The 24,439-nt window shown below is 38.6% G+C and overlaps 1 protein-coding gene across 1 annotated transcript; it reads left to right on the top strand.

Annotated features, from left to right (window-relative positions):
- The first annotated feature begins 1,122 nt into the window (after window positions 1-1,122).
- MRPS31 (mitochondrial ribosomal protein S31) lies at window positions 1,123-22,116 on the top strand. Its single transcript, XM_062567066.1, has 7 exons — window positions 1,123-1,288; window positions 3,601-3,891; window positions 4,557-4,715; window positions 10,064-10,204; window positions 12,836-12,909; window positions 16,235-16,378; window positions 21,360-22,116. Exons 1-7 carry the CDS (start codon window positions 1,140-1,142, stop codon window positions 21,569-21,571), a joined length of 1,170 nt encoding a protein of 389 aa, XP_062423050.1. The 5' UTR covers window positions 1,123-1,139; the 3' UTR covers window positions 21,572-22,116.
- The last annotated feature ends 2,323 nt before the right edge of the window (window positions 22,117-24,439 follow it).

Consider the following 24,439-nt stretch of genomic DNA (forward strand, 5'->3'; position numbering starts at 1 on the left):
GAAGAGCAGATTAGATTATAAACAGTTCTGTAAACAATAAGTCAACTTATACATGATTTTATTGCTTTAATTTAGAAATACGCTGCTGAATCTGTGACAACCTTTAGTGCCAGTGAGCTAATTGTATATCTGAAATGATCAGAAATATTACATAGATTACTGTTTAATCACAAAGTACTTTGAACTGTGTATTGATTTATTGTTTTTAGTAGGACTGCAGCACTGTTGGAAGATATAATTGGTGAAAAATACCTAAACTCTTGATGCCGTGAAGCTTGTGACTAATACATAATTAAACTGCACATTGCCTGCAGTAGCCATTGGTTAGGTAGAGCATGATGCCTTCAGTGATTTGGGATAATTGTCCAGAATCAAATTGTTGGTGCAGACCAGCAGGTCTGACCTGCCTGGACTCTGTGCAAAAGATGTACAGAATGGCTACTAACTGGTACAGAACAAAATCTAGCCTGGGAGGTGTTAAAGCAGTGAAATGCAATACTGCAATGAGCATATTGCCCCCGTGTGGCTCTTTGTGTTACCTGCATGCGTTTCTGCTAAGCCAAGTGGTGCTTTTACCACTTCGCACACTGCTGGCAGAGCAGTGCCTTGCCGGGAGCTGGTGGGAAATCTGGAGCTTAACTTCAGCTGCCCTCACAGGAGTTAGGCTGGACAGAAATGTGGTATGTGTGCAGAGAGCTTGGCTTCGAGGTGCCTTGCAGCACCATGGAGGTGTGTTCTGAGGCAGAAGAGGTCTGGCTGTGAGGACCACCTGGGGTACAGATATTTGGCTTTGGGATGTGGTGGCCCGTTGTGTGGCTGGAGAGGCACCATGCCTCCTTGTGCTGTAGCACAGGAGGGATGGATAGCTTCCGGCAGCCAAACAGCTGGGACGGCAATGCCAGGGAAGCTTGTCTGACTCGGCAGAGGAAGAGGTTTCCTTGCTAAGTGGTTTCCTTTCCACCCAGGCTCCCTCCAGACCAAGCCCATCTCCTGGGGCCTGCGCTGCCAAGTGGGGGGAACGCTCGGCGGCGGAACGCTCGGCGCGACTCCCGTTTCCAGCCGGCAGCGCATGCGTGCGGCGCCGCCGGGGAGGGGAGGGGGGCGCGGAGAGGGACGGACCGCCGCGCGCGGGCGGGACGATGTGGAGCCGCCTCGCCGTCGTGGGCGGCGGGGCTGGGGGCTGCAGCCGCCTCGCCGGCGGGGGCCACCTCGCCGCCCGGCTCCTCACGGGGCCGCCGAGGGGCGGGCAGGCGGCGGGCGCGGCGCGACAGGAGCGGCGGCCTCGCAGGTACCGGGGACGGGAGGGAGGGAGCCCGAGGCCCGCCTCCCGTAAATACCTGGCTTTCTCAAGGGCGCGCCGGGCGGGTTGGGGGCGAGGATTGGTGGTGCGCCGCAGGGCGGTGTTTACGGTAGTGCTCGCGCGGGCGCGTCCGGCCGCGCCGGCGCAGCGCTCCGAAGCGGGGCGGGCTGCGCTGGGCTGGTGCCCCTGCCCCTGCCCCTGCCCGTGCCCCTGCCCCTGCCCCTGCCCCTGCCCGTGCCCGTGCCCGTGCCCCTGTCCCTGTCCCTGCCCCTGCCCCTGCCCGTGCCCGTGCCCCTGTCCCTGCCCCTGCCCCTGCCCCTGCCCCTGCCCGTGCCCCTGCCCCTGCCCCTGCCCCTGCCCGTGCCCCTGCCCGTGCCCCTGCCCCTGCCCCTGCCCCTGCCCCTGCCCCTGCCCGTGCCCGTGCCCCTGTCCCTGTCCCTGTCCCTGTCCCTGTCCCTGTCCCTGTGTGAGCTGGTGGAAACTTTAAACCTTGCATACGGGGCGGAGAGGGCGAAAAGCTGAGCGGTGCCGCCTGTCGGCAGAGGCACCTGCCCAAAGCACTGCCTACAAATACTGCTTGGAAGTCCGTTTTTATTGAAAACGTTTAACTTCTTGTAGTAAAGAGGCGGATGTATATTTCTTATTTCAAAGCTCCTCAGTTTTTCTGGGGACGAACTACAGTAATGTGATAGCCTGATGTATAGAGGAGGCTTCTCCACGCGGAAAAAAAAACCTAATGGCTGGTGCAACACCGTGGTGCAAACTGCAGTATAGTACTGGCTTTAAATATTTAAGGCTTGCATTCTTGTTGCCTGTGTTGTATCTACTGTTGTAAGCAGAGATTTCTCGATAGGTTAAATAGTTCTAGAGAATGTGCAACATGAACTAATGAAAAACATGTATTTGGAGAAGACCTATGGAGAACAACTCTAAACCATCAGGATTCCTACAGTCTTCTCAGTTATGTGGTTCTGAGGTTTTGCTTAAATTTTCTTGTTGCCTTTCATTGTTAAAATAGGGCCTGATGCTGACAATTTAAGGCGGACAATTTATTAAGTGCAGAGTGATTGAAGTAATAATATGGTGCTTGCTGATAATAGCAGATTTTTTGTTTTTTGGGGGGCAAAGATAGGTGTGGGGGGGGAAGGAGGAAGGAAATGTCCAAATCACTTCAAATCTGTTGAAATAAAATATTCCATGGCAAAAGAGATATCCCATTGCAGATTTTATTTTATTTTTGGTAACTTGAAAATACTCATAAAAATAGCTTTGATTTGAAATATTCAAACTTTTAATTTTAAAATGTTGATGAGAACTGTTATTTGAATCTTACAGTAGTTTTTCCAGGGAAGGCAGTTGCACCTGTATTTCAACAGTATCTTAAGCAGCCCCCTCCCATCCTTGGCATATTATCCTTGCCAGTACTGTGCTGGTATGAACTCCTTGGAGGTGATGTGGTAAACTAGGTGAAGGTACTGTTCTAGATGGAAAAATAACCAAAATAACTGTTCTGTTTGTTTCTGGGTTACTTTGCTGCAGGATCCATTCCCCTGTATGGCTGCACAAATGCTTGGCTGGTATCTTGCAGGGCTCAGGGTAGGAAATGCAAATGATTGTTTCCTTAGTAGTGCCCAAACATCAGATTACAGCCAGAGTAAACAATGTGGAACTGAAACCTGTATGTACAGTCTGGTTGTTGCCTAATCTTTTTTTGAAGAGAGTGAGGAGTGGTTTCTTTGGTGCTTAGTTTTAAGCATTTCGGTGAGAATTCTGCTAGTGAATTCAAGTATCAAGTGCCAGTAGTTTGGGGTTTTTTGAACGCACCTGAGATCTAGGTTTACAAAAGTACAAATGAGTCATTCAGATTCACGTGGTTACAATGTCGCACAGTCTGTAGTTCAGAATAAAGCCAGCAGCTGTGGTAAAACGTAGGGATTTCAAATTCTCAGTCTGCTACCTAATCCAGGGTTACTTGTTAGGTTTTGTTTTGTTTCAGTTCATGGTTTAAGCGTAGTTGTGGAGGAAATAAAGTTGCTTACGTGATTTTGTGATGAAGAAACCACAAATAGCTGAAAGTTATAAATATTGCGCTTAGCCCCTCCCAAAGAACAAAAAGTACTTGTTTGAGTACCTAATTCAGTTTGTTTGTAATTGGGCCTAGAGAGTTGTAACTAATGTTTTTTGTAAGCTTACAAAATTTGGCCTTGGAGCCTATTTGTAACTTCTGCTTTTTTTTTTTTTCTGTTTGTCTCTCTTTTTTTCTTTTTTTTTTTTCTTTTTAAATGTTCTCTATTACCTAGCAAAGTACAGAAACTCTTTAGCACTAGCACTGTCCTGTTTACAAAAGAAGATGGATCGACTGCTTCTACAGACAGCACCACCAAAACGGCATCAAAGAGTCAGGAGGATTCAGCAGAAACACCAAAGCAGAAGTTATTAAACATTATTGGTAACATGAAAGTAGAAGTGAGCTCCAAGAAGAAATTCCAGCAATTAAAAACACATGAGACCAAAAAGCAAGCTGTGAAGCAGCTGGAAGGCCTGGACAGTAAAAGCAGTATCTCTCCAAAAACTACAGAAGACATCCAGCGGTAAAGCATAACAAATACACTTCCTGTTTGTTTTCTTCTTTTTCAAATTGCTTTTGTCATTATCTAGGACAAGATACCAAATATAGAGTCGAATACAGAATTAGTATAAAAATGTACATTGCAGTCAGTCACTGGGCGAATCTGGACAGAGGCTGTTATGTGCTTTCTACAATATGCTACTTTTTTTCTACGGTGAGGCTCTACAAAGGTAGCATTAGTAGCTGCGCATGGAAAGTTACTTGAATAGGAGGGAGAAAATATTATTGTTCAAATAAAATGTAATAAAAATGACGAGAAAGGAAAAAATCCTTAATAAGAGTGGCATCATGATTGTCGAGTGTTGTGGGTAGTTCTCCCACACCATATGTTTTGTTTCAGTTTTTAAAACATTACGGGTCTGTGCTGCCTGTGGTCGTCTCGGCTTTGCCTCTGATAGAATGCTCAGTGGTATAGGGCTTTTCTTTTTACTGATACAAGAAAAAAAGCTTGTCAGTGTCATTTAGCAGTCATTTAGTAGTGACAAATACGGGCTTCCCCCAATCACTGGGATAATGTGGAACTGTTATTTCTGATTTTTTTAAAGCATAAAGTGACAATGTGAAATGACAATTTAAATACATTAAGGCTCTTTTACTTCATGTTTTCATATTTTTTGTCTCTTACAGAGGCAAGCCTTTACATCGAGAATTAGTGGAGGCTGCTTCTGCAGTTGCATCTTCTTTACCGCTCAACAAGGAACAGACAGAATCTGATCTACTTGCACAACTAAGAAGACATGAAGAAATTACAGATAAACAGAAGAAGGGGGGAACTATTAACATACGGTTTGTATATTGAATGTTATTCTCAATAATGCTAAAGCTTCTAGTTTTGTAACTTCATCTTGAAGGTGACTAGCTTCTCTGTTGGAAAAAGGCCTTATAAGATACATTTGGGCAAGTTATTCTTGGAATTTATGTGTAATGAGGGTATCATTGATTTGGTTATACCCAACTCCTTTAATTTTAATGTCTTTATTCTAAAATTCTGTTGCAAAAATGGATCTTTTTACTGCCCAGGACCATTTTTTTCTTGGGCTAGCAGAATAACAGGTTTTTTTTTCCAGCTTTCCAAATTGTCGCACAGTGGATGCACTTGTAGACATTTTTGTCTGACGTTCTGTCTGGACTGGTGAATTTTCGTGACAGCTTCGCTGAACTGAAGTAGAGCAACTCTAAAGCCCCACCCTTTCTTCCAAAAATTTCCAGTCAACCCGAGAAACTCATCTCTTGGCTTAATTCCGTTTCCAGTGCGGCTTTCAAACAGATGAGAAACATTTGTTTGGAAACTGACAGTTGCACGTACTGCTCCTTCTTTTGGATGACAGCTAAAAACAGTTTTTTCATTCTCTCTTTTTAGCTAGTATTAAGATAGCTGCTCAGAAAATAAATTGTTACATCCATGTGAAATGTTGAACTAAACAGAAAATCCTATCTTCAGCAAAATAGGAATTTGTAACTTTTTTATGCCTGTTTGCGTTGTGAAGTTTTAATTGTGAAGTTTAAGTTAATTCTGTGAAAATGAATTTGTTCCAAAGCAGGAATTAAGTTTGGTCCATTTATTATTATTTGTAGGTTGCTATAGAGATCAGTAAAGAGTTCGTTTGTGCTTTGTATGTCTATTAGTGAACTGTAAATAGAGTAGCTGACAAACTAGTGATGCTTGCTGCTGATGTCTGCCTTTCGAGTGAGTGAAGACCACGGAAGAATGTAACAGATAAGTTACAAATAGATGGTGTAATGTGGAAGTACATGAATGATAACTTTGTTGAGCAAAATACATATTCTTCAGAAGTTGTGAAAGGAAAAGGGAGAGACTGTGCAAGCTTCCCTTTTAGCCTGAATTCATGTTTCTCTGCCAAGAGAGCTAATGGTCGTTATGGACAGCTAAGTGAAATTCTCTCCAGATGTGTGAAGTCTGTGTTAGTAAAGGAGGAAGGCAGAGAAGATCATACAGTTTTAGGTAATATAGTCAAGCATCTCCAAAGGCTGTGTATATGCTCAGTTTTCATAATCTCTTCTCAGTCTGAATATAAAAGATCCTAGGAACTTAACAGGGGTGTTAATCTCCATGGGCTTTTAGAGCTGAAATGAATAAAGAAAGATTAAGGATCTGACTGTTACAAAAAAACTAGGAGACACTTCTTAAATTAAGAAGAATAAGCAAGGAGTTATTCTATATAAATAATATATTCATTAAACTCTACTATTAATTATCATTTTGAGGTTATGACATGTCTGTCACTGGGGTTTTTAAAAGAGCAGAGTAACGTCTTAGAAATGGTGTAGGCTGTGGATGACCAACTTAAGCATGGTTGGAACCTACTTCAGTTCCCGGTAAGATGTTGGTGTCATACTAATACCGACTAAACTAGTATGTGCAATGCCAAACCTCATGTGCACTTTCCCCTGTGCCTTAGTGTATGCACTTTTCTGTGGTTTTGGTTGGTTTGCTCACTGTCCACAGGGTTGCGCTTCTCCTGAAGCACTACCCAGCTGTGACCCCTATGGAAGGAGTCTAGGGAAATTGTAATGTAAATGGAAGGACCTTTTCCTTTAAAAGAAAGTTTGAATTCCCAAGAAATTTGAAAGCTTTAGTCCCCATGTTGTGTGGTTCTATATAGTTGTCCAGATACAGACAACGGAACAGCTGTACAGAACAGTATAGGCTTCAGATGTCCTATTATAAAATACTATAACATACCTGTGGATGAATCTCTGTGGTTGGAAAGACTCATTTTCCTCATGTATGTAGCCTTGTTGGTTGACTAGGAATATCATAGCTGTTTTGTTGTGCTTTGAATTAGCCCTGGTGAGGCCTCATCTTGAGTACTGTGTCCAGTTCTGGGCTCCCCAGGGCAAGAGAGACATGGAGCTACTGGAGAGAGTCCAGCACAGGGCTACAAAGATGCTCAGAGGGCTGGAGCACCTGCCCTATGAGGAACGGCTGCGAGAGCTGGGCCTCTTCAGCCTGGGGAAGAGAAGCCTGAGGGGGAATCTTATCAATGTGTACAAGTACCTGAAGAGAGGGTGTCAAGGGGACAGGGACAAACTCTTTTCAGTTGTCCCATGTGACAGGACAAGAGGCAATGGGCAGAAATTGAAGCACAGGAAGTTCCGCCTGACCGTGAGGGGGAATTTCTTCCCTGTGAGAGTGACAGAGCACTGGACCAGGTTGCCCAGAGAGGTTGTGGAGTCTCCTTCTCTGGAGATCTTCAAGGCCCACCTGGATGCAACCCTGTCTACCATGCTCTAGGTGACCCTGCTGAGCAGAGAGGTTGGACTAGATGATCTCGAGAGGCCCCTTCCAGCCTCAGTCATTCTATGATTCTAAGTTCTTCTGCACCCGAAGGCAGTGTTATGAGCTAGTTTATTTCACCTGAGAATATATATTAATTTTTATTTTATATTGGAAAGTTTTATTTTCTTCCTTAATAGTTAGGTGAACATTTTGAAACTGTACCAGTGGATGAGTTCTTTAGGAAGACCAACAATCCTGATGACTTTTGGGATTGATAAGTTAGGTAATGGCAAAACCTCACAGTTAGACTTGAGATGAATTTGTTACTATCACCCTTCCCTTCAGAGTAAGGGGAAGGGGGGGAATTCATAAAAAGCAGATTTCAGGTTTGCCTTATCCTCCAGAATATATCAACCTATACAAGGGACTGAAATGCCTTTAATATATTAGAAAGTAATCTCTTTTATTCGTATGTGACTATTTTATGTTTATTTTTGTTTGACAACAAGGGAATATGGGCTGTTAGACTTTTCCATTTTCTTCATGAGGGTTTTACAGTTGTTACACTGATGTATCGAAAAAGCCAATATATATCTCCATCCTTTATTTAAAACTTGAAAATTGATTTAAAAATGAGATATTTGCATAAACATTAGAATCATTTAATATAATGCTTAGCTGCAACAAATTGAGACACTGCTACTGAGATTTATAAAGGTACTAAATTTTATGTTGTCGGGATCTTTTGATTTGTATTATGTTTTTCAGTAATATGGTCTGACCTCCAGAGGTCATTGTTGTACACAGTCTTCTCCCAGTAGCTTGTTTTGTAGCGGTTGCAAGGACAGCATGTTCAGTAGGAGGGGAAAATGTTAATGATACAAGAATTTATTTTTCTCAGTGTGGGATGAAGTTTCACTCAATGGAAATTGCAACAGCGCTATGTTAAAGTAAAACCAGTGGCACTGTAAGTTGAAATTTCAGCTCCTGTTTTCGGTGAATAAGAAGAAATGTAATTCAGAGCTTAAGGCTAAAGTGTATCTTAAGTTCCCTGTGTCTTTGTTTTTAATGTTATAATTATTGGTTATTATTCAGGAAAAAAAAAGAAGAATCTGTTTGATATAAAAGCTCTCGCTCTTTCCAGCTCTGGAAGGCATCCCATGTTGGGACATGAGATAGTATCATGTAATATCTGACCACTGTAGATACACTGGAGTTGGAATATAAGTTTGTCCTCTTACATTTTTCATCACAGAAGGCATTAAAAATATCTCTGTAGTTTTGTTTTTAGTTAATATAGAAAACAATTATGGAATGATGAAAGTTTCCACCATTAATTTGCATATATCAATGGTGTGGTGACATCAGGACATATCATGAGAAATATGATACTATTGACTGCATATACTAATAGCCTGGTAGTGCAGTCTCTCCAGAAGGAGGTTTGATCTGCCGTGCAAAGCCACAAATAAAACCAAATTCTATAGTGAGGAGAGCTTCTCGGAGAAAGCCTGACCCCTTGTAGCATAGCAGCGCTCCAGCTTTGAGGGCTGCTGCCAAGTTGAGCGGTTGAGCTGGACAGAGTGTGACTGTGACCTAAGGAATTACGTTAGCCTGACCGTTAGTAATGCGTCAAGTTTCTGGCCCATCGGCAGCTCACTGATGCCAGTAGTCACTTCATAAAATAACTTCTAGCATAAGAAAGATGCAAGTAAGGTTGAGATTATTTTCTCTTTAAGGTTAAAGTGTTTGCATTTAAAACTTAACTTTCAGATACCATTTTGTTTAGAGCAGATGCTTGAAGAGCTATGTTATTCTTGTTCTGCCATTCAGAACCACATCTAAGACTGAAAAGAAAGTCCTACTGTGTTGCTGTGATGGTTAGCTTTTATAGTTTTCCAGAAATATTTATTGGTAATAAAATCTCTTTTGACTTAAGCTACCAAAAACATAGTTTGAACTTTATTCAGATGTTTTTTAAAAACGGTTATGTAATGCTTTTGACTTGGCCTATTTTTATTTTTGAGACCATCTTTATATGTTAGAACTTGAGCACTGCAATTTTGGATGGCTGCTTTTTCTTGTAATACTTATTTGACCTGGTAGCAGCTGGGAGAAGAGGGTACATACAAGGAAGAATAACAAGCTTGGTTTTTGCCAACTGGCAGACATACAAATTAAGGGGGCTAACTGGCTGAGGCAGAGAGGTTTTATGTTTTGGCCTTTATGATCAGAATGAATTGCGTGCTACACTGGAGCAGACCAGAGCATTTGCTCTTCATGTGTGATTTTTGACTTCAGAATTATGAGAGAAGATGTGGTCTGTGATGCTATGATGTCACTGTGCAATGCAGGAGATTGCAGGGAGTCAGGAAAGATGACCTACTTATTAGGGTGGCGTGATTGACCTGTGTCAGCTGATGTGTGAAGGTTAGTTCTGCTACTGCTCCCTGAGTGGAGTTGATTGCTGTCCAAAAAAATGGTTATTTTTAATCCTTATTCCAGTAAATGCCTTGTATCCAGAGAAATTCCTTATTTACTTGAGCAAAATATGCCTAATGGACTCTCTGAATATAGTATATACAGATATGTGAAATGATAGTATTCCTTTTGTTGGTAACTAGACTATTTCAAAGAGAATTTCCTGCAAGTTTAATAGATTGAAATAGCACTTTTCACTTTTATTACTAGAATGTAACAGCTGAGTTTGTTTAAAAGGTTAGACTGGCATATCTGATGACTTGAAAAATGGATATATCATGTAAGGAATGTCTAATTCTGTTTTATAGGATTATGAAATCAAGTGAGAGTAGTTTGCCTTATTAATGCACATGACAAAACTTCTTGCCTTTTTGTTTTTGTTAAGTTTTTATTTTCATGTTTTTGATTTCAGCAACGTTATTTCAGACATGACAGTTAAGAGAGAGTCCCCAGCTCAGAGAGGTGTGAGGCTTTCCAATCTCATTTCTTTGGAGCTGGAAGAGGATGGTAGAAGAATCAAGCCTGAAAGACTCGTGTCTTCTGATTCCAGAAGGTATTTTCTGTTGTGTTCCTTCCCACCTCCCAGAGAACTAGTATGCAAAAAGTCACTAATGCGTAACATTTTAGATTTAGTCATAAATATTCATGATACTCTAATACTTCGAAACTTAAAGAGAATTTTTAAAGTATTTTCACAAAAAATGCTGTCAACATTGAAATTAATTTGTGTGAGAACACACTAGTGTTAACCAGCTAATCAAATAACTTTTTGTCAATAAATCTTACATAATTATATTTCAGCACTAAGCATTTTTAATCTTGTTTCTGTTTTTTAACTAGTTTAAGTTATACACATTTATGCAAAATGTAATTTTGTATCACTTTGGTAACTTTTTTTTTTTAGATGGAGACTTTGAAGACTTACTGTCACCTGATGGAAAATTTAGATAAATGTTCTATGTTCAGAAATATTTTATTTGTTCTATTGGATTTTTTTAAAGAAACTTTTAAAGGGTTTTTTGTAACCCTCATGTTGAACCTACTAAGTCATTCTGTAACTGATTTCTCTGTTGCCTGTGACATTCTAATTGTCTATAAAATGAACTTCATAATTTACATGGTGATTTCAGGGTACTCCTTAAAAATGCCTTACTACTGTTTTTTGTTTTTTTGGTTTTTTTTGGTGGCCAATATATTTTTTAGTGAATTAAGATAGTGCTCTTTTTTAAATCTTATGAGCTGTGTTTTCATACTTACATTCTTTTAATTTCCCATGACAGCCACATGATTACATAGCTTCTTAATATATTATTTCTCCAGCAATTCCATTTTCAGTAAGATTAACTTCTTTACAAATTACTTATACATGACTTTACTTGGGATTAGGGGTTAGAAATTGAGGCGATCATTGGTGTTTAGGTGGATAATGCTGAAAACAGAATTTAGATAATTAAGAAAAAGTAGGCGTAAGGTTATACGCAAGCAGATATGCAGTATTCTGCCCTCTTTGGCTGAGACATCTATTTCCGTACATTGTAAAAACAGTTGTAATTTTTCATATGGAATGAGTCGGAATGCGTGCATCCTTAAGCCACGTAAACCATGCAAAAGCCCCGAAGAAGTGAGCATTGTTGTTGAAGAATTTGATGTGCCTGCTGAAATGTTTCTGAGTAACTTCCTTTTTCTTGAACTACTATTATTTACTTATACAGTCTATATTATTTTGTAAATATTAAGCTGTAAGCTGCTTTTATTTATTAAACTAGTGTAAGGTAAAGCAAACTTCACTGTATGTTTGAAAACATTTATGAAATAATTTATGAAGTCAGAGGAGCTATCTCACCTTCTTTGTGTGATGAAGCTGTACTTGGTAACTTGGTAACTTTAGGAACAGTACTTTAAGGAATTTTTAAAATCTGTAATGAAGAAACTGTATCCAGTTTCAGTCTTAACCTTCCTCCTGGAACACTGAAAAAGAACAGTTGTGGTTATCTGTTGATAATATGCAAAGAGGTGGTTAGGAAAAACATAAACAAGTGTAGAGTTGGTAGATTTCAATGAAATGGATGATGTTGCATTATAGTAATTTGAGCTCGTCATTTTTAAAACAAACGTTCTTCCAAGTCAGGCTCCTATCTTCAGCCAGTGTTACAGGGAGTTAGGCACACAGATAGGAAAATATAATTCCAAATCTACATTCTTTTAAGACTGTGTAATTAGACTGCTCTTGCCTGAAATAGATCCAAGGTAGTTGCATCAATAAAAAGTAGTATGACAAGAACAGGTTTTGCAGTAGTAGTTCTGGCCATCAGAAATCTTCAGGAAAAGCAGAGAGGTGAAATTTAAGGTCAGGAAAAGCAAGCATTGCTAGGGTAGCAGTGAATATGTAATAATACAAAATAGGATCTGTTAGAATTTCAGTGGAAACCTACAGAACCAAGAAAAGTTATATAGTTAAAAGAATAATTTATTTTACAGTTTGGGCCACTATACAGTAAAGGCATTGCTTTTTTCCTTCATTTTATTTATATGAAAATTTATTCTGATTAGTTGTTGATCTGCTGTTGGATTTTTTTTCCCTCGATTTACACTCCTGCTGAATATAAATATGATTAAGAATAAATGGTCAGAATAAAATATTGTTATAGTGAGAAAAAAGAGCACGGGGTGATGGTATTAAAATGTATCATACAGCTATACTTTGAGTGTTTGTCATATGGCAGAGAAGAAAAGATGGCGGTGCAATCTTCCAGAAAGGCTATTTATGAATAAAGCAGGAATTGTTTAATTTAGTTGTTGCTGCTTCTTCCTGAGTTGTGCAATGCAGGGGGGAAAAAAGTCAAATTCACCTTCTAGTTGCAATTTTGTAAAATTGTTCAAGTACTGTGATTTGATACTGTTTAACGTCACTCAGATTCTTAACTACTTTGGTGAAAAATGACTGCTAATACTACATTTGATCATTCTTTCACACAGGAATATTTAGGGAAGTTGTGTTACAGAGTAATAATGTAACCATAAATACTTAAAAGTCTGAGGTTTTAATGAGAGTCACTATCTCACTGCCCCTGCCCCCTGAGGTCTACTAGTTTCATGAGAATATTTTGTGCTTTTAAATTTTTTATCTGGCAAAGTTGTGAAGTGTTGTGAAATACCAAATATCACTTTTCTTTTTTGTTTATAGGAGTCTCAAAGTAGGAAAGAGACTTAATATTTTCACTAAGACTTCTCCAGATACAGAAAAGGCACTGAAAACAGGTTAGTGGAAATTCAATAATGAAAAACACAATGAAGACAAGTTCTGAATTTCTAGAGTATCAGGGGTTTATTGTTGTGAAGGAGACTCACGGCCTGTTAATTTCCTGCTTTCAGACCTTAAAAAAAAAAAAAAAAAAAAAAAAAAAAGGAAAATCTGCTTCTTAATAAGCAGAACTTCCACACAGTGACAAGGATTAATGTTTTCTGAATTAGTCAAAACGCACTGTTATTGAACTTGAAGGGTAAAACTAGCTTTTTGTCACTAAGACTGTTGTGTTTGGTAGGTATTAAAACAATCCGGAGAATGTGTGTGTTGGTTCCCATGATGTATTTGTTCAAGTTGCAAACTTGTTGCATTTGTTTTATGGCAAAGAAACACAAGGTATAATTGCAGGGAAGCAAGCCTACTCCAGAGATGACTAAGCTTAAGCAATGTGGACCCAAACTAGACTATGTACTTGATTTATTTCTGACTATTTTTAATTCAGTGTTACAGTGAAAGATCCACTTCTGCTGTCTGACAGCCAAGGCCTTACGTTACCCACTGTAGCTAATTCCTCACATATGCGAGCTTCAACTACACAGCAGAATTCATACAGGATAAACAACAAAAAACTGGATATGACCCACCTTTGTATTCACTACCTGCACAACTCTGCAGTGACAGTCTTTAATTCCCAAGTAATTTCAAACATGAAGACTGGCACTGATGCATGATTTAAGATTTAGCATAGGACTGTGGGTTTGACTAAGGGTATGTGAATGTGGGTAATGCATTTAAAGAAGTCCCTGCCTCACTTTACTTTTTTGAACAATGAGATAGTGTACATTGTTAGCACTAATCTTTGACACACTAATTTTTCCAAAGTGAGGCCCTTTGGAAAAAGACTTTACAGGTAGTTCTAAGTCTGGAGTAAAGCTAGTACCTGTAGAAAAAATAGTACTTCTCTCTTTTATCTTAGAATATGGGACTTACTTGTTCCTGCTTTAAGAGCAGGATTATTAGTTTTTGCTAGCTTCTAGCTGACTAATTTTCTCCTTTTTTACACTTGAAACTACAAGGAGATACTTAATTTCTTTAGTAAAATGTCAGACAGTGTTATTTGCGTATTACCAAGCAGCTGTGCGCTCTCTGAATGCCGCTGCCTCTGCAGTGGACTGTGAAGGCTGTCTACTAGAATGGGATTCAATCTGTGGGTTTTTTTTAAGACTATAGATTTTTGTAAAATCTGTCCATTTTGCATATAAATACAGAGTGAATGACGTAGTATTTTTGTTTTAGCTATCTTGCCAAAAGTCTCATTCAAGTAACTGTAGCTTGATTTGAATCAAATACACTCAGGTAAAATGTTGAGAATTTGTACTACTTCATAAGCAACTTTTTTCATGAATACATGTAGATGCAATAAAACGTAGTAGTCATACTAAATATAAAATTTAGCATGCAGTTTGTGCACATTCCAGTTTTGTAAAAAGAAGTGTGAGACAGCAAGTAGACTTTCTTGGATTTGTAATTAGATATCAGGAAATAAGTTTCTTTCAGCTTTTTACGTAGAATTTGTGTCTGATTCCTGTTAGCCTTGAGGATATCTATAGTGGATTCTAAGCCAGAAACCTTATTACAAGACTTACTGACTAAGCCTGATAATAAAACAATTTTTTGCCCTAATCTCAGGTAATACCAGCATGATACTTGATACTTTGATTCATTTGCTGTCACTTTTTTCTTGGCTCATATTAGTGGAGATTCTGAGTTAAACTATTATTTAGACATGACAGAAAAGCAAGTTCTATATTGTTCATTGAATATTTATTTTGAAAACCTGAATATTAACTGCAAAATAAATTGGAATCCAGCAAGGGTTTTTCATAACTCAACCTGAAATATCATTTTTTTTAAATTTTCTATTTTGTAGAGGTGAAAGTACAATATTTATTACCTTTACTCCAAGCTTGAAAAATTAAATTTCTACAGTCTTCTATTAGCAGATTTATTAGTAACAAATTGTTAGAGGATATGCAGTAAGATGTGGACAAGAGTTCAATTCTGGTATGTTTCCCTTGTCTTTTATTTATTTATTATTAATGTTTTTATTCCTGCCTCTAGCCCTCAAATTGGAGTAGGTAGCTGAGAAATACAATTCTGTTAATTTCTCTGCTAAGTAAGAATAATTTGAAAGAGTATTTTCTCATTTGACACAAAAAACTAAAATGGTCTTCAGCATGCGAAATTTCTGTTTGCCTATTATTTTGTCCTTTCTTCAAAGGAGGGGAGAAAGGATTTCTTTTCTTTTTTATCTGATTGAACTCTAGGCCACTGAGCCAAAGGTATAATTGTTTCTTAATTTCAAATACTTAAACTTTAGTATAGTAAAGTAATAGCTGATTAGCCCCCAATTCGCTTAAAATAGACTGTAACGTTTGAATTCAGACCAAAATCTGTCCCAGGGAATTCAGGATGAACCGGTAATGGCATGAGGCAAGAATACAAAGGGGAGCTGGACTTGGGGTGCTATTTCATGCGTTGGCCTAGAGCTCTCCAAGCCGTTCCTCTTCTTGTGGTTCCAGTTTGTTGCCTTTACTTCAGTGATAGAGTTCGGAGTGGGCTTCTGAGCAGTTCTTCTGGGGTGGAGGGGCAGGAATTCTCAAAGTGTAACTGTGCTACTGTATGAGTGCACTTGGAGGGAAAAGTTCATGTTTACTTGTTGTGGTTCAGCCCTATTTTATTCTTTCAATGTTAATTAAGATTCCTTAATTAAAATTTCCTTTAATTCCATCAAGAAAGATGTATCACTTAGGGGACTGTGACATTTAGAGAGAAACAGGCAATTCAGGATTTCTTGAGCCCAAGAGACAAAATTTGGGACACTTATCACAGTGGGGAAAGACTTACCATTATTTGTAGATTTAGAGTTGTCTCCCTGAATGAGTGTATAGGTGTGAAAATACCTGAAGTCTCTTGAGTAAAGCAAGGTTCTTGTAGCAGAGAGTATAGCAATCAAGTTCAGAATTTGGCATATGTACAATCTGTGGAAGATGAAGAGAAAAAAATAACTGTGAATAATTAAATTCCTGCTCTGAGAAAAAGGTTTAAAAATAAACTGTCCTCTCGCTGTTCAGAATACATTTCAGCAGATGCTCACACACTAAAACTTTCATTTCAACAGCATGTTGATAAAGATGATGCTGAATCTAGAAAAACTTGCACAGTTTAATGTAGTAGTCTTTGTAAAGATTAATGTTAAAAGGTATATGTTGTTTTAGCCAGTGAGAAATCTTTGGCATGTTGTCAGATCTTAAAAACAAAAAAATTTTTTTTTCTTAGAATCTTCACCAACAATTTGGGATGTAGAATTTGCTAAGGAGATTGTGGCAGTAACTGAGCAGCCTCCCCGAAATGGTTTTGAGGAAATGATCCAGTGGACAAAAGAAGGAATACTGTGGGAGTTCCCAATTGACAATGAAGCTGGTACGTGCACTATTAACTCTTATTATCTGTCTATATTTATGTTTTTGAGAATTAGAGCATGTTATGACCCTTGACTTTAACGTAGCATTGCAGCTGCAGATCATGCATTTGATAATTGACGAATGCAACTCTCCAGCTGTACCAGACCAGAGGCGCTTTAGATAAACTCATTCTGGCAGGTGAAGTCCTGTAGGTGTTTTGGCTGGTCTGAGGGCCGGTCCCTGCCAGAAAGGGGAGGACTCGCTCTCTTTTTTTCACTCCTTCTTACTCTCTTAGCCCTGATAATTATAACACCCAGGAGACAAATCAAGTCTGTTACATAATTCCTCTTACTACGAAACTTCTTTAAAAGAAGCTTCTAGCAGAGGAATAATCATCTTAAAACTGCCCTGCATGTTTTACAGTGCTTATTCTGTTCTTTGGCATGGTTCTGAGACAAAGTGGCTAGCAGGATTCTGCTTAACTATCTGCCAGTTCCATATCTGCACTGGCTGAGTGTTAAACAGTTGTTTGCTTGCTTTGTTTTCTCCATTTCATAAGAGAAAATGGTTGAAGCATTCACTTGCTCTGGGGGTATATCTTAACTAGACATCTTTGTGCACTATATTTGCTTCGTTTTCCATTAAAAAGAGAAAGCTCTGTGTGAAGTTCAGCCAGAAGAGAATATTAAGGTTGGGAAGAACTACAGAAATCAAGTGAACGCTTTAGGAACGGGAACTTCATAACTTCAGGGAGAGTTTGGCTCTGTGTGCGTGCGTGTGTGTGTGTGTCTTTAAGACTTTAAAGACATCAAACAAAACTACTTTAGAATGATTCAGTCACTGAAAGCAAAACAGGTTAGTATCTGAAGCTTGGAGTCTTTGAAAATCTGTCATATATTGAGTTGCAAACTGCATAATGTGGTTCATTGTTTCTTAATGTTTATTCTCATCCTATTTTGGCAGTTTCTTCATAGAACTTGATTGCTGCTCAGAATTGGTCTGTTCTATCGTGCAGAAATCCAAGTGTATTCTAGTCATGTTTTTGCAAGCTTAATACCACTGCGGCCAGTGGTTTTTCTGTTGTTGTAATGTGGCCGGAACCCTGCTGTCTGGGATGGGATGGCAAATGGACAAAGACTCTTTACATATAATTAAACGAGAATCTTTATTGATTTGTTCACAAAGACTGGTCAGGTAGAAAATTCCAGTGTTGTGTTCCAAAATTTATTACCTCTCAGGTTGAAATATCAAGTCAACAAATCCCATGTTATTAAGCTGCCAACAGCAGCTGTTACAGGTTGTTAATCCAATCAGGTATGTCAAAGTTCAGTTAAAAAAGCTTGAGAATCTCATTACAATGAATTCAACATACCATAATTTTAGTAGCTTTGCAAAAGAAAGATACCTCTAGCCCTGTTAATTTTTACATTTTTATACTGTCATCTCCCTCAATAGCAGAACATTAATCCAGCTTGTTCTGCATCGAGAAATATGTGATTGTTCTGTTATGCCACAAACACATAGCTATAAAAGCGTATGTCTAATTTTCTCCTGAGGAGCATATATATTCAACTTCTAGCATTATGACAACCTTTAAAGTTTTAAGTGAAACATAAAAAAACAGAAAGGAAAGCTTGTGACTACTTTTCTTGGCTTCAGAGCATCTCCAGTGTTCTCATTAGAGTGCTTTACTGAGGCACTGTGCTTTGAGACACTGGGACAAGGTCATGATTTTTAAAACTTCTGGCCCTGATGTGAGTGTCTGAAGATGTGGCTAGACTTGCACTGGCTTGCTGCAATGGCCGGGAGCAGTCCTCTCTGCTGCCCTGGGCTTTGCGCCTGCCTGCACTTTCTCTTCTCTCTTAAGCAGCTGAGGACACAGTTAGGCACCCTCTCCATCTCCCATGCCATCAATTAATTTTTTACCAGATTAGCAAACCATTACTGTAGCTTCTGTAGCATTATCCTCACTTGTCCTCTCTGCTTGTGCTCTTTACTTATGGTAACTCTAGCTCTATTCCAAGCTTTGCTATACCAAAAGGGTGGAAGAAAAACTGATTTTTATCTCTTTCTAAAATGATTTCAGTGTGTTTACACAGTGATGGCTAACATTCTGAAGAACATGGTGCTTAGAAAGGACACTACATATTACTGCTGCTCCTTAGCTTTAGCACCTCATTCTGAAAAGCAAATATATCTAGTGTGTCAAAGGTGGTCATGGCAGAAGTGATAAGTTTAATGGAAGTCTCAGAAATTTAGTGTCTACAGTTGCCTCTTAGTTTCTCTAGGCAGAAGTCCACCATGTCCTGTTTTGGCTGTTAGGATGAGATGCTGTTTCCCTGCAAAGATGCGTTGGATCAGTTTACCAACCGAGGCAGCAAACATTACACAGTCATTTAGGTCATTTTTGGTTGGTCATCTCTTGAGAAGGTTAATATGGAATCTAGAGGAATTCCTCAAAATTTCTGTTTTGTAGTACATAGAGTATTGGAAATAGGATATTGAGAGAGGGTGACTTCATGCTCTGAGGCTAATAAAGAAAATCTTCTGCTTTAGATACCTGTCTTTCATGCGTTGCTCATATGCTGAGGATCCTACCGATTCCTGAGTTTCATAGTAGGAAAGGATGTATGGGGGTTGTTTTTTTTGTTTTTTGTTTTTTTGTTTTTTCGAAATAGATTTCTGAGGACAGTGCAAGAGAGTATGAGGGACAGGCTTGCTGTTCCCCTGCAGCATGAGGTATGACTTGTTGTGGGTGAGGGAGTCATGTGAACGTATCTCATCTAATCAATTCCCACCAGAGACCTCAGCCTCTGATGCTTGTGGCAATTGTGGTCTCTTTTTGTGATGCACACTTTACTTATTTGAAGACTGAAGTATGTGGTCTAACTGAAATCTTTGGACACAACACTTCATTCCCAAAACATTTATCATGTCTTTTGACAAATGGGAGATTAAAATAGATGATGTAATAGTTGCTTCTGACCTGAATTTTTGTGTGAGACTATACACATCAAATTGTTTGGTTGTCTCTTGTGGTTTTTCTATAGCCTTTTTAATTTCTTTGGGATTACAGATGAGAACTGGAGAAATTACTAATGAGACATTATCTCTTTTGCTATCCTTCTGTCCCCAAAAGATGACTGTCCAGAGGATGACTTTTATTGACAGCATTATTCAGATTCTTTCAGTAGTGAGTTGGTCAGTTTTTCTCTTGGATTTCACGTCCAATAGAAATTTGGAAAGGATATTACTTCTGAATTTGGAAAGGATATTACTTCTCAAAACAGCCACCAGGGTCTTGCTACAATGACATCCTGCCTGCCCTTTCCGAGGAAAGGAAATGTGGGATTTTGGTGTCATGAAAAAAAGATTATTTCTGTGCTGCTTTAAGTGGACGTATGTTTCGAAGCACAGTAGAAATAAGCCTCTTGAAGCTGACATAATCAGTGTTATGGAGAAAAAAAAGCACAAAGGAAAAGAACAGAGCTTCTGGAAGAAGGAAATGTCTGCTTTCTTTTTCTGGGACAGGAGAGATGAAAGTGATGTATAGCTGGCATTGGTAGGTACAGCACATGTTTTAGATGCTGCAGTTGTGGGGAAAAATAGATGCATTTCTCAGCTCCTTGAGGTATTGCACTGCTTAAAGCTTCAGACCAGAAAGAAATAATGCAAACTTGGTGAACAGGATATACAAGTTGTGAGACACTTCCCCATCCCAGTGGTGTGTATCCAAATTTGAAAAAGCTTTAATGTAGCAGGAAGCTTAGGGCGGGGATGACTTCATTATTTTGCGTTTAATATTGCTGTTCTAATATTGGCAAATAACATATCATATCCTAGTTAGTATTTTTTAAAAAAGTGTACTCACATCTGTGCATAGACTTAACTTTTTTATGATCTGGAAATGTTCACATGCAATATTATTTTTCTTTAATAATGAAGAAAGTTATTTTTATCTGAAGTTGCAAATGTTGCCTACAAAGCTATAACAGGTTGTGATCACCTAAGAATTTTCAGATACTTCTAGCTTACAAAAAAACCCCTCCTTCTGTCAATTGCAAATTGCAGTTTGTCTTTTTTTTTTTTTTAATCTCAGAATTGCAAACTTTAAAGCAGCCCTTATTTTGCACATATGTAAGATTTTGTATTCCAAATTGTGGCTAGCATTGTGATTTGAACAACAGTAAACGAAATCCACAGGACAGAGAACAGAAAAATTACCATGTGTTTGAAGCTGTTTCATGAAAGATGTATAATAATCCCTTGTCCCATGTTCCTGTGGAACTGAATGCTTTTGTATGCAGTACTTCTTGTGTTAGCCTCTGCTTTTAAGTAGCAGCTGATGTGATAGACAACATTTTTACATCAGCATATGCTTTTGAATTCAAAAATTGTTCAAAAAACAGTTTCTTGTATCCCATTTGATAACCTTAGGATGTTAAAAATGAGTTGCAATGAAGATACAAGCATTTAGCAACTGTTCAATATTGGATGTTTTAGGAAGTAGTTTTGTTCATCCTATATTAGCGTGGGTTCTTTAATCCTCTGCAGAATTAAGCAATCAGTATTTTCTTAAACAATTTATTAAGAAAGCATTGACAATTTAAAATGTGGTACTCATTACGAGTCAAAAGTTTTCTTGTGTTGAATGAACAAGATGATGAATTTTGGTATCAGTGTTTAGTAGGGTTTCCAGACAGAAAGTTGATGGAAATACTGTATGTTCTTACAAAGGGGAACACAAAATGGAAACGACGTTGTAGACATGAATATCATACGTACTGAAATTTTCTGTGTGGAGGGAGATATGAATGTGTTTTAAAACTCTGTGGTAGCTTCTTCCACTGCTGTGCAGTTTGCTTAACTGTGTAAAAGAATTAAAAAGCAGAGGAATATTTTACTAACTACAGGTTTATCTGCAAGCTATATCCTTTTTTTGTTTGTTTGCTTTTAAGTTTACTGTTGCATAATAATTACTTTGTTTTGTGCCCTTTTAGGGATGGAGGATGATGCCGAATTTCATGAACATATTTTTCTAGAGAAACACCTAGAAGACTTCCCCAAGCAAGGACCTATTCGCCACTTCATGGAGCTTGTAATCTGTGGGCTTTCTAAAAACCCATACCTAACTGTTAAACAGAAGATCGAACATATTGAGTGGTTTCAGAAGTATTTTGAGGAAAAGAAGGAACTTCTTCAAGAGATTTGAGATTTGGAAAAGCCTAACCTTGAAATGAAGAATTTATTAAGTCAAAATTGATAACTTCTTAATAAAAGGAAATACTATCAGAGCATAGTAAGCATGTGACTTAAATCGTTGTATTTTTTTAATATTAAAATGCTTGAAATGTGTTTTCATGTGTGTGTGTGTGTCTCCATGTGTATAGATACTTTTTTTAACAGCAAAAGAAGGGACTGAAAGTTGTAGATCTTGTAGATTGTGCATCTAAAACTTTAGTTTGTATATTGAAGTCTTGTCAGTTAAACTTGATGTTAATCTTTGACCATCTAGAATAACTAGGAAGTGGAATCAGACTTAATATTTCTTTCGTTTGGTGTATGTTGTACTGTTTCACTGGGACTAACATTGGCACAGTTAACGGATTTGTTCATCTTTCCCTTTAAGATTTGTAATGCTTTCACTTTAAAAAAATTAGCTAAACTAGTGCTGTATCAGGAGTTTTTAAAAGACTTGCTGAGATAGTATTTCATTTTGCTTATTCATTAAATACACTAGTGTATATTAATTTGGAATACTGTCTGCTTTCAATAACCATCTTAGATTTATTTTAATATTACTGATGAAGACCAAGTCATTTGAACTGAGGGCCTTTGTAGTTCATCTACTCAGTGAAAAGAAAGCTATTGTGTTCCTCAGATGTGTGCACAGTATAGTGCTGATGAGCTAGTTAAAATAACATGAAAAGTAGAGGTCCCTTTGGCTGTCCGTTCATCAATTGTGAGGCTTTTGACCAACTTCTGATGAGTTTCTAGTGTTTGTTATTTTAAAATGGTCCTATTTGTCTCAAGTGGTCCCTCAGTTCTGTCCGCTTAGAAAAAGCGGTTTCATGCTTACTGCAGTGATTGGAGCTGAGGCCTTACCTCCTGCATCTGCAGGGCTAGAAAGAAGTTCACATTGCTGGAAAGAGAGTTGCAGTCTACTCATTGCTGGTGCATTGTGCTGCTGCTGTTTTGTACCTAGTGCTCTGATGTTGAAGTAATTTCAGATTATCCTTGTTTTGATAAAATGCATATGGCCTTCCATACCTATTGAGCAACTACAGTATGTTTTCCTTCAGTTGTATTTTCTTAAACTTCCTTTCAGAATTATCCTGGACTTCATCAGTCTTCATAGCTTCCCAGAGCTATCTTGGCCTGATATACTGTATTCTTGATTTACTCCAACCACTTGAGCAGCTATTAGCCCTCTAAATATGACCTTTTCTCATGTTTCTTCTTAATCAATGATGCAGGAAGTCATGGAATGAAGGTAAGACAGTGTCTTTCTGATTAAAATTTAATTTGCCCATATAATAATTACAGCAAAGCAAAATAAAAATAAAAAGTTGGCCTTTTTCTCTGAGTTAGAGTATTGTTGCACTAGTCTCTAGGACAGGATTTTGCTTTAGCAAATGATAAGCCTTGGGATGCAGAAGAGAAAAGCAGATTTTTAACATTTAGTGGTAAGAACAGCAAGGTTCAAGTTTAGCAGAAATTTTCAGAGACTTTCTGCCTTTGGAAATGTAGAAAGCAAGAATCACAGTATTTCAATTTAGTACAAAGATGGTTTTAATTTTCAGTTCAATGCACAGATATATTTTACTTCATAACTATTGTTCTTCCCAAATTTCAACCAAACTGATCCTGGGAACATTCCAGAGAGACCCTCAAGTCTTTTTTCCTAAACCAAGGCACAATGATTTTGAGTTGACCATGGGCTTTTAGAAATAGCTCCTCTGTATTTTCTTTGCATCTAACCTGTGTTTTGATCTGAAAGACAGGACACAAGTTCTGCTCGTATTCCAAGAGGTTTAGATGCTTTAGCTGTGTATGAAAGTGTTGAATTTAACAGCTCCCGAGAGTGAGGTGAATATTAGCGTTTGAACTGACTCATTAGAAGGTCAGTACTTTGACAAGCTCTTAACAAGAGCTCGTGGTGCTTAGAATTTTCGAAAAGCTGTGGTAATTCCTACTTAAGTGCTTAAATATAGATTTGAGAGTTAATACTAGGCAACTGGATTTGAATAATCAGACCTAGCTGCATATACGAACATATGCCTATGGGGACTTTCAAAGCACATTAACGGCTCAAGTCGCATGGCTTTTATGTTTTTTTTTTCTTGTGGGGGGGGGAAGGGATGCACACGTCTTGAAGGAGTAGGCATGCAGGAATTTAAAACATTGATGCTTACAGTTTAGTCACTTAGAAGCATAAAAATTACCCCTTGTAGCCAAAAGGGTGAAGAGCGGGCTGTCGTCTGCCATTGTATTCAGAATAGAGCCAGTGTTGTAACTATTGATTCCCTCACCACAGTCGTTTGTGGGTTTCTTATGACAGCTGCTTTTTCTTTTGCCCTCTTTCTTTTAACTGGTTAGGTGGTATTATATGTAATTTAATGGATTCTATGTTAGGATCTGTCCAAGTTAAAATATCATTGATTATGTACTGCAGCCTTAGACTTCCTTTTTTATGTCTGAAGCTTAGGTCTCGTTAATGCACTGCTAATGCCGTACCACTGTGACACCTGCAGCACTGGCATCACATGGTAATTCTGCATCCGAAAGTTGCCTGGCTTTTGGGAGGAGGTTGCTGCAGCCTCAAGAAGAAAGGGAAGATGGAGCAGGCTGGCCTGGAGCAGTTAACTACAGGCAACTGTGTTGGTCTGGGAGTTTTCAGAGATGGTTTTCCCTTGAGGTGACTGCAAGGGATATGCAGTAGAAGGAGAACGTGTTATTGAGTGGAGATGGCTCAGCCATTGTTAAGTTATGCATAGAGGACTAACACAATCTTTAGATTTGCTTTGTCATCCCTGTTGATGACACTGGTAGCTCTTGATCTCTACGTGATTTTGTGCTG

Source organism: Rhea pennata, chromosome 1 (assembly GCF_028389875.1).
Source record: "Rhea pennata isolate bPtePen1 chromosome 1, bPtePen1.pri, whole genome shotgun sequence".
NCBI classification, from domain to species: Eukaryota; Metazoa; Chordata; class Aves; order Rheiformes; family Rheidae; genus Rhea; species Rhea pennata.

Coding starts and splice junctions, on each gene's coding strand:
- MRPS31 (XM_062567066.1), top strand. CDS start 1,140: ATGTGGAGCCGCCTCGCCGTCGTGGGCGGCGGGGCTGGGGGCTGCAGC. Junction 1,289..3,600: donor CAGGAGCGGCGGCCTCGCAG/GTACCGGGGACG, acceptor TCTATTACCTAG/CAAAGTACAGAAACTCTTTA. Junction 10,205..12,835: donor GTGTCTTCTGATTCCAGAAG/GTATTTTCTGTT, acceptor TTTTGTTTATAG/GAGTCTCAAAGTAGGAAAGA.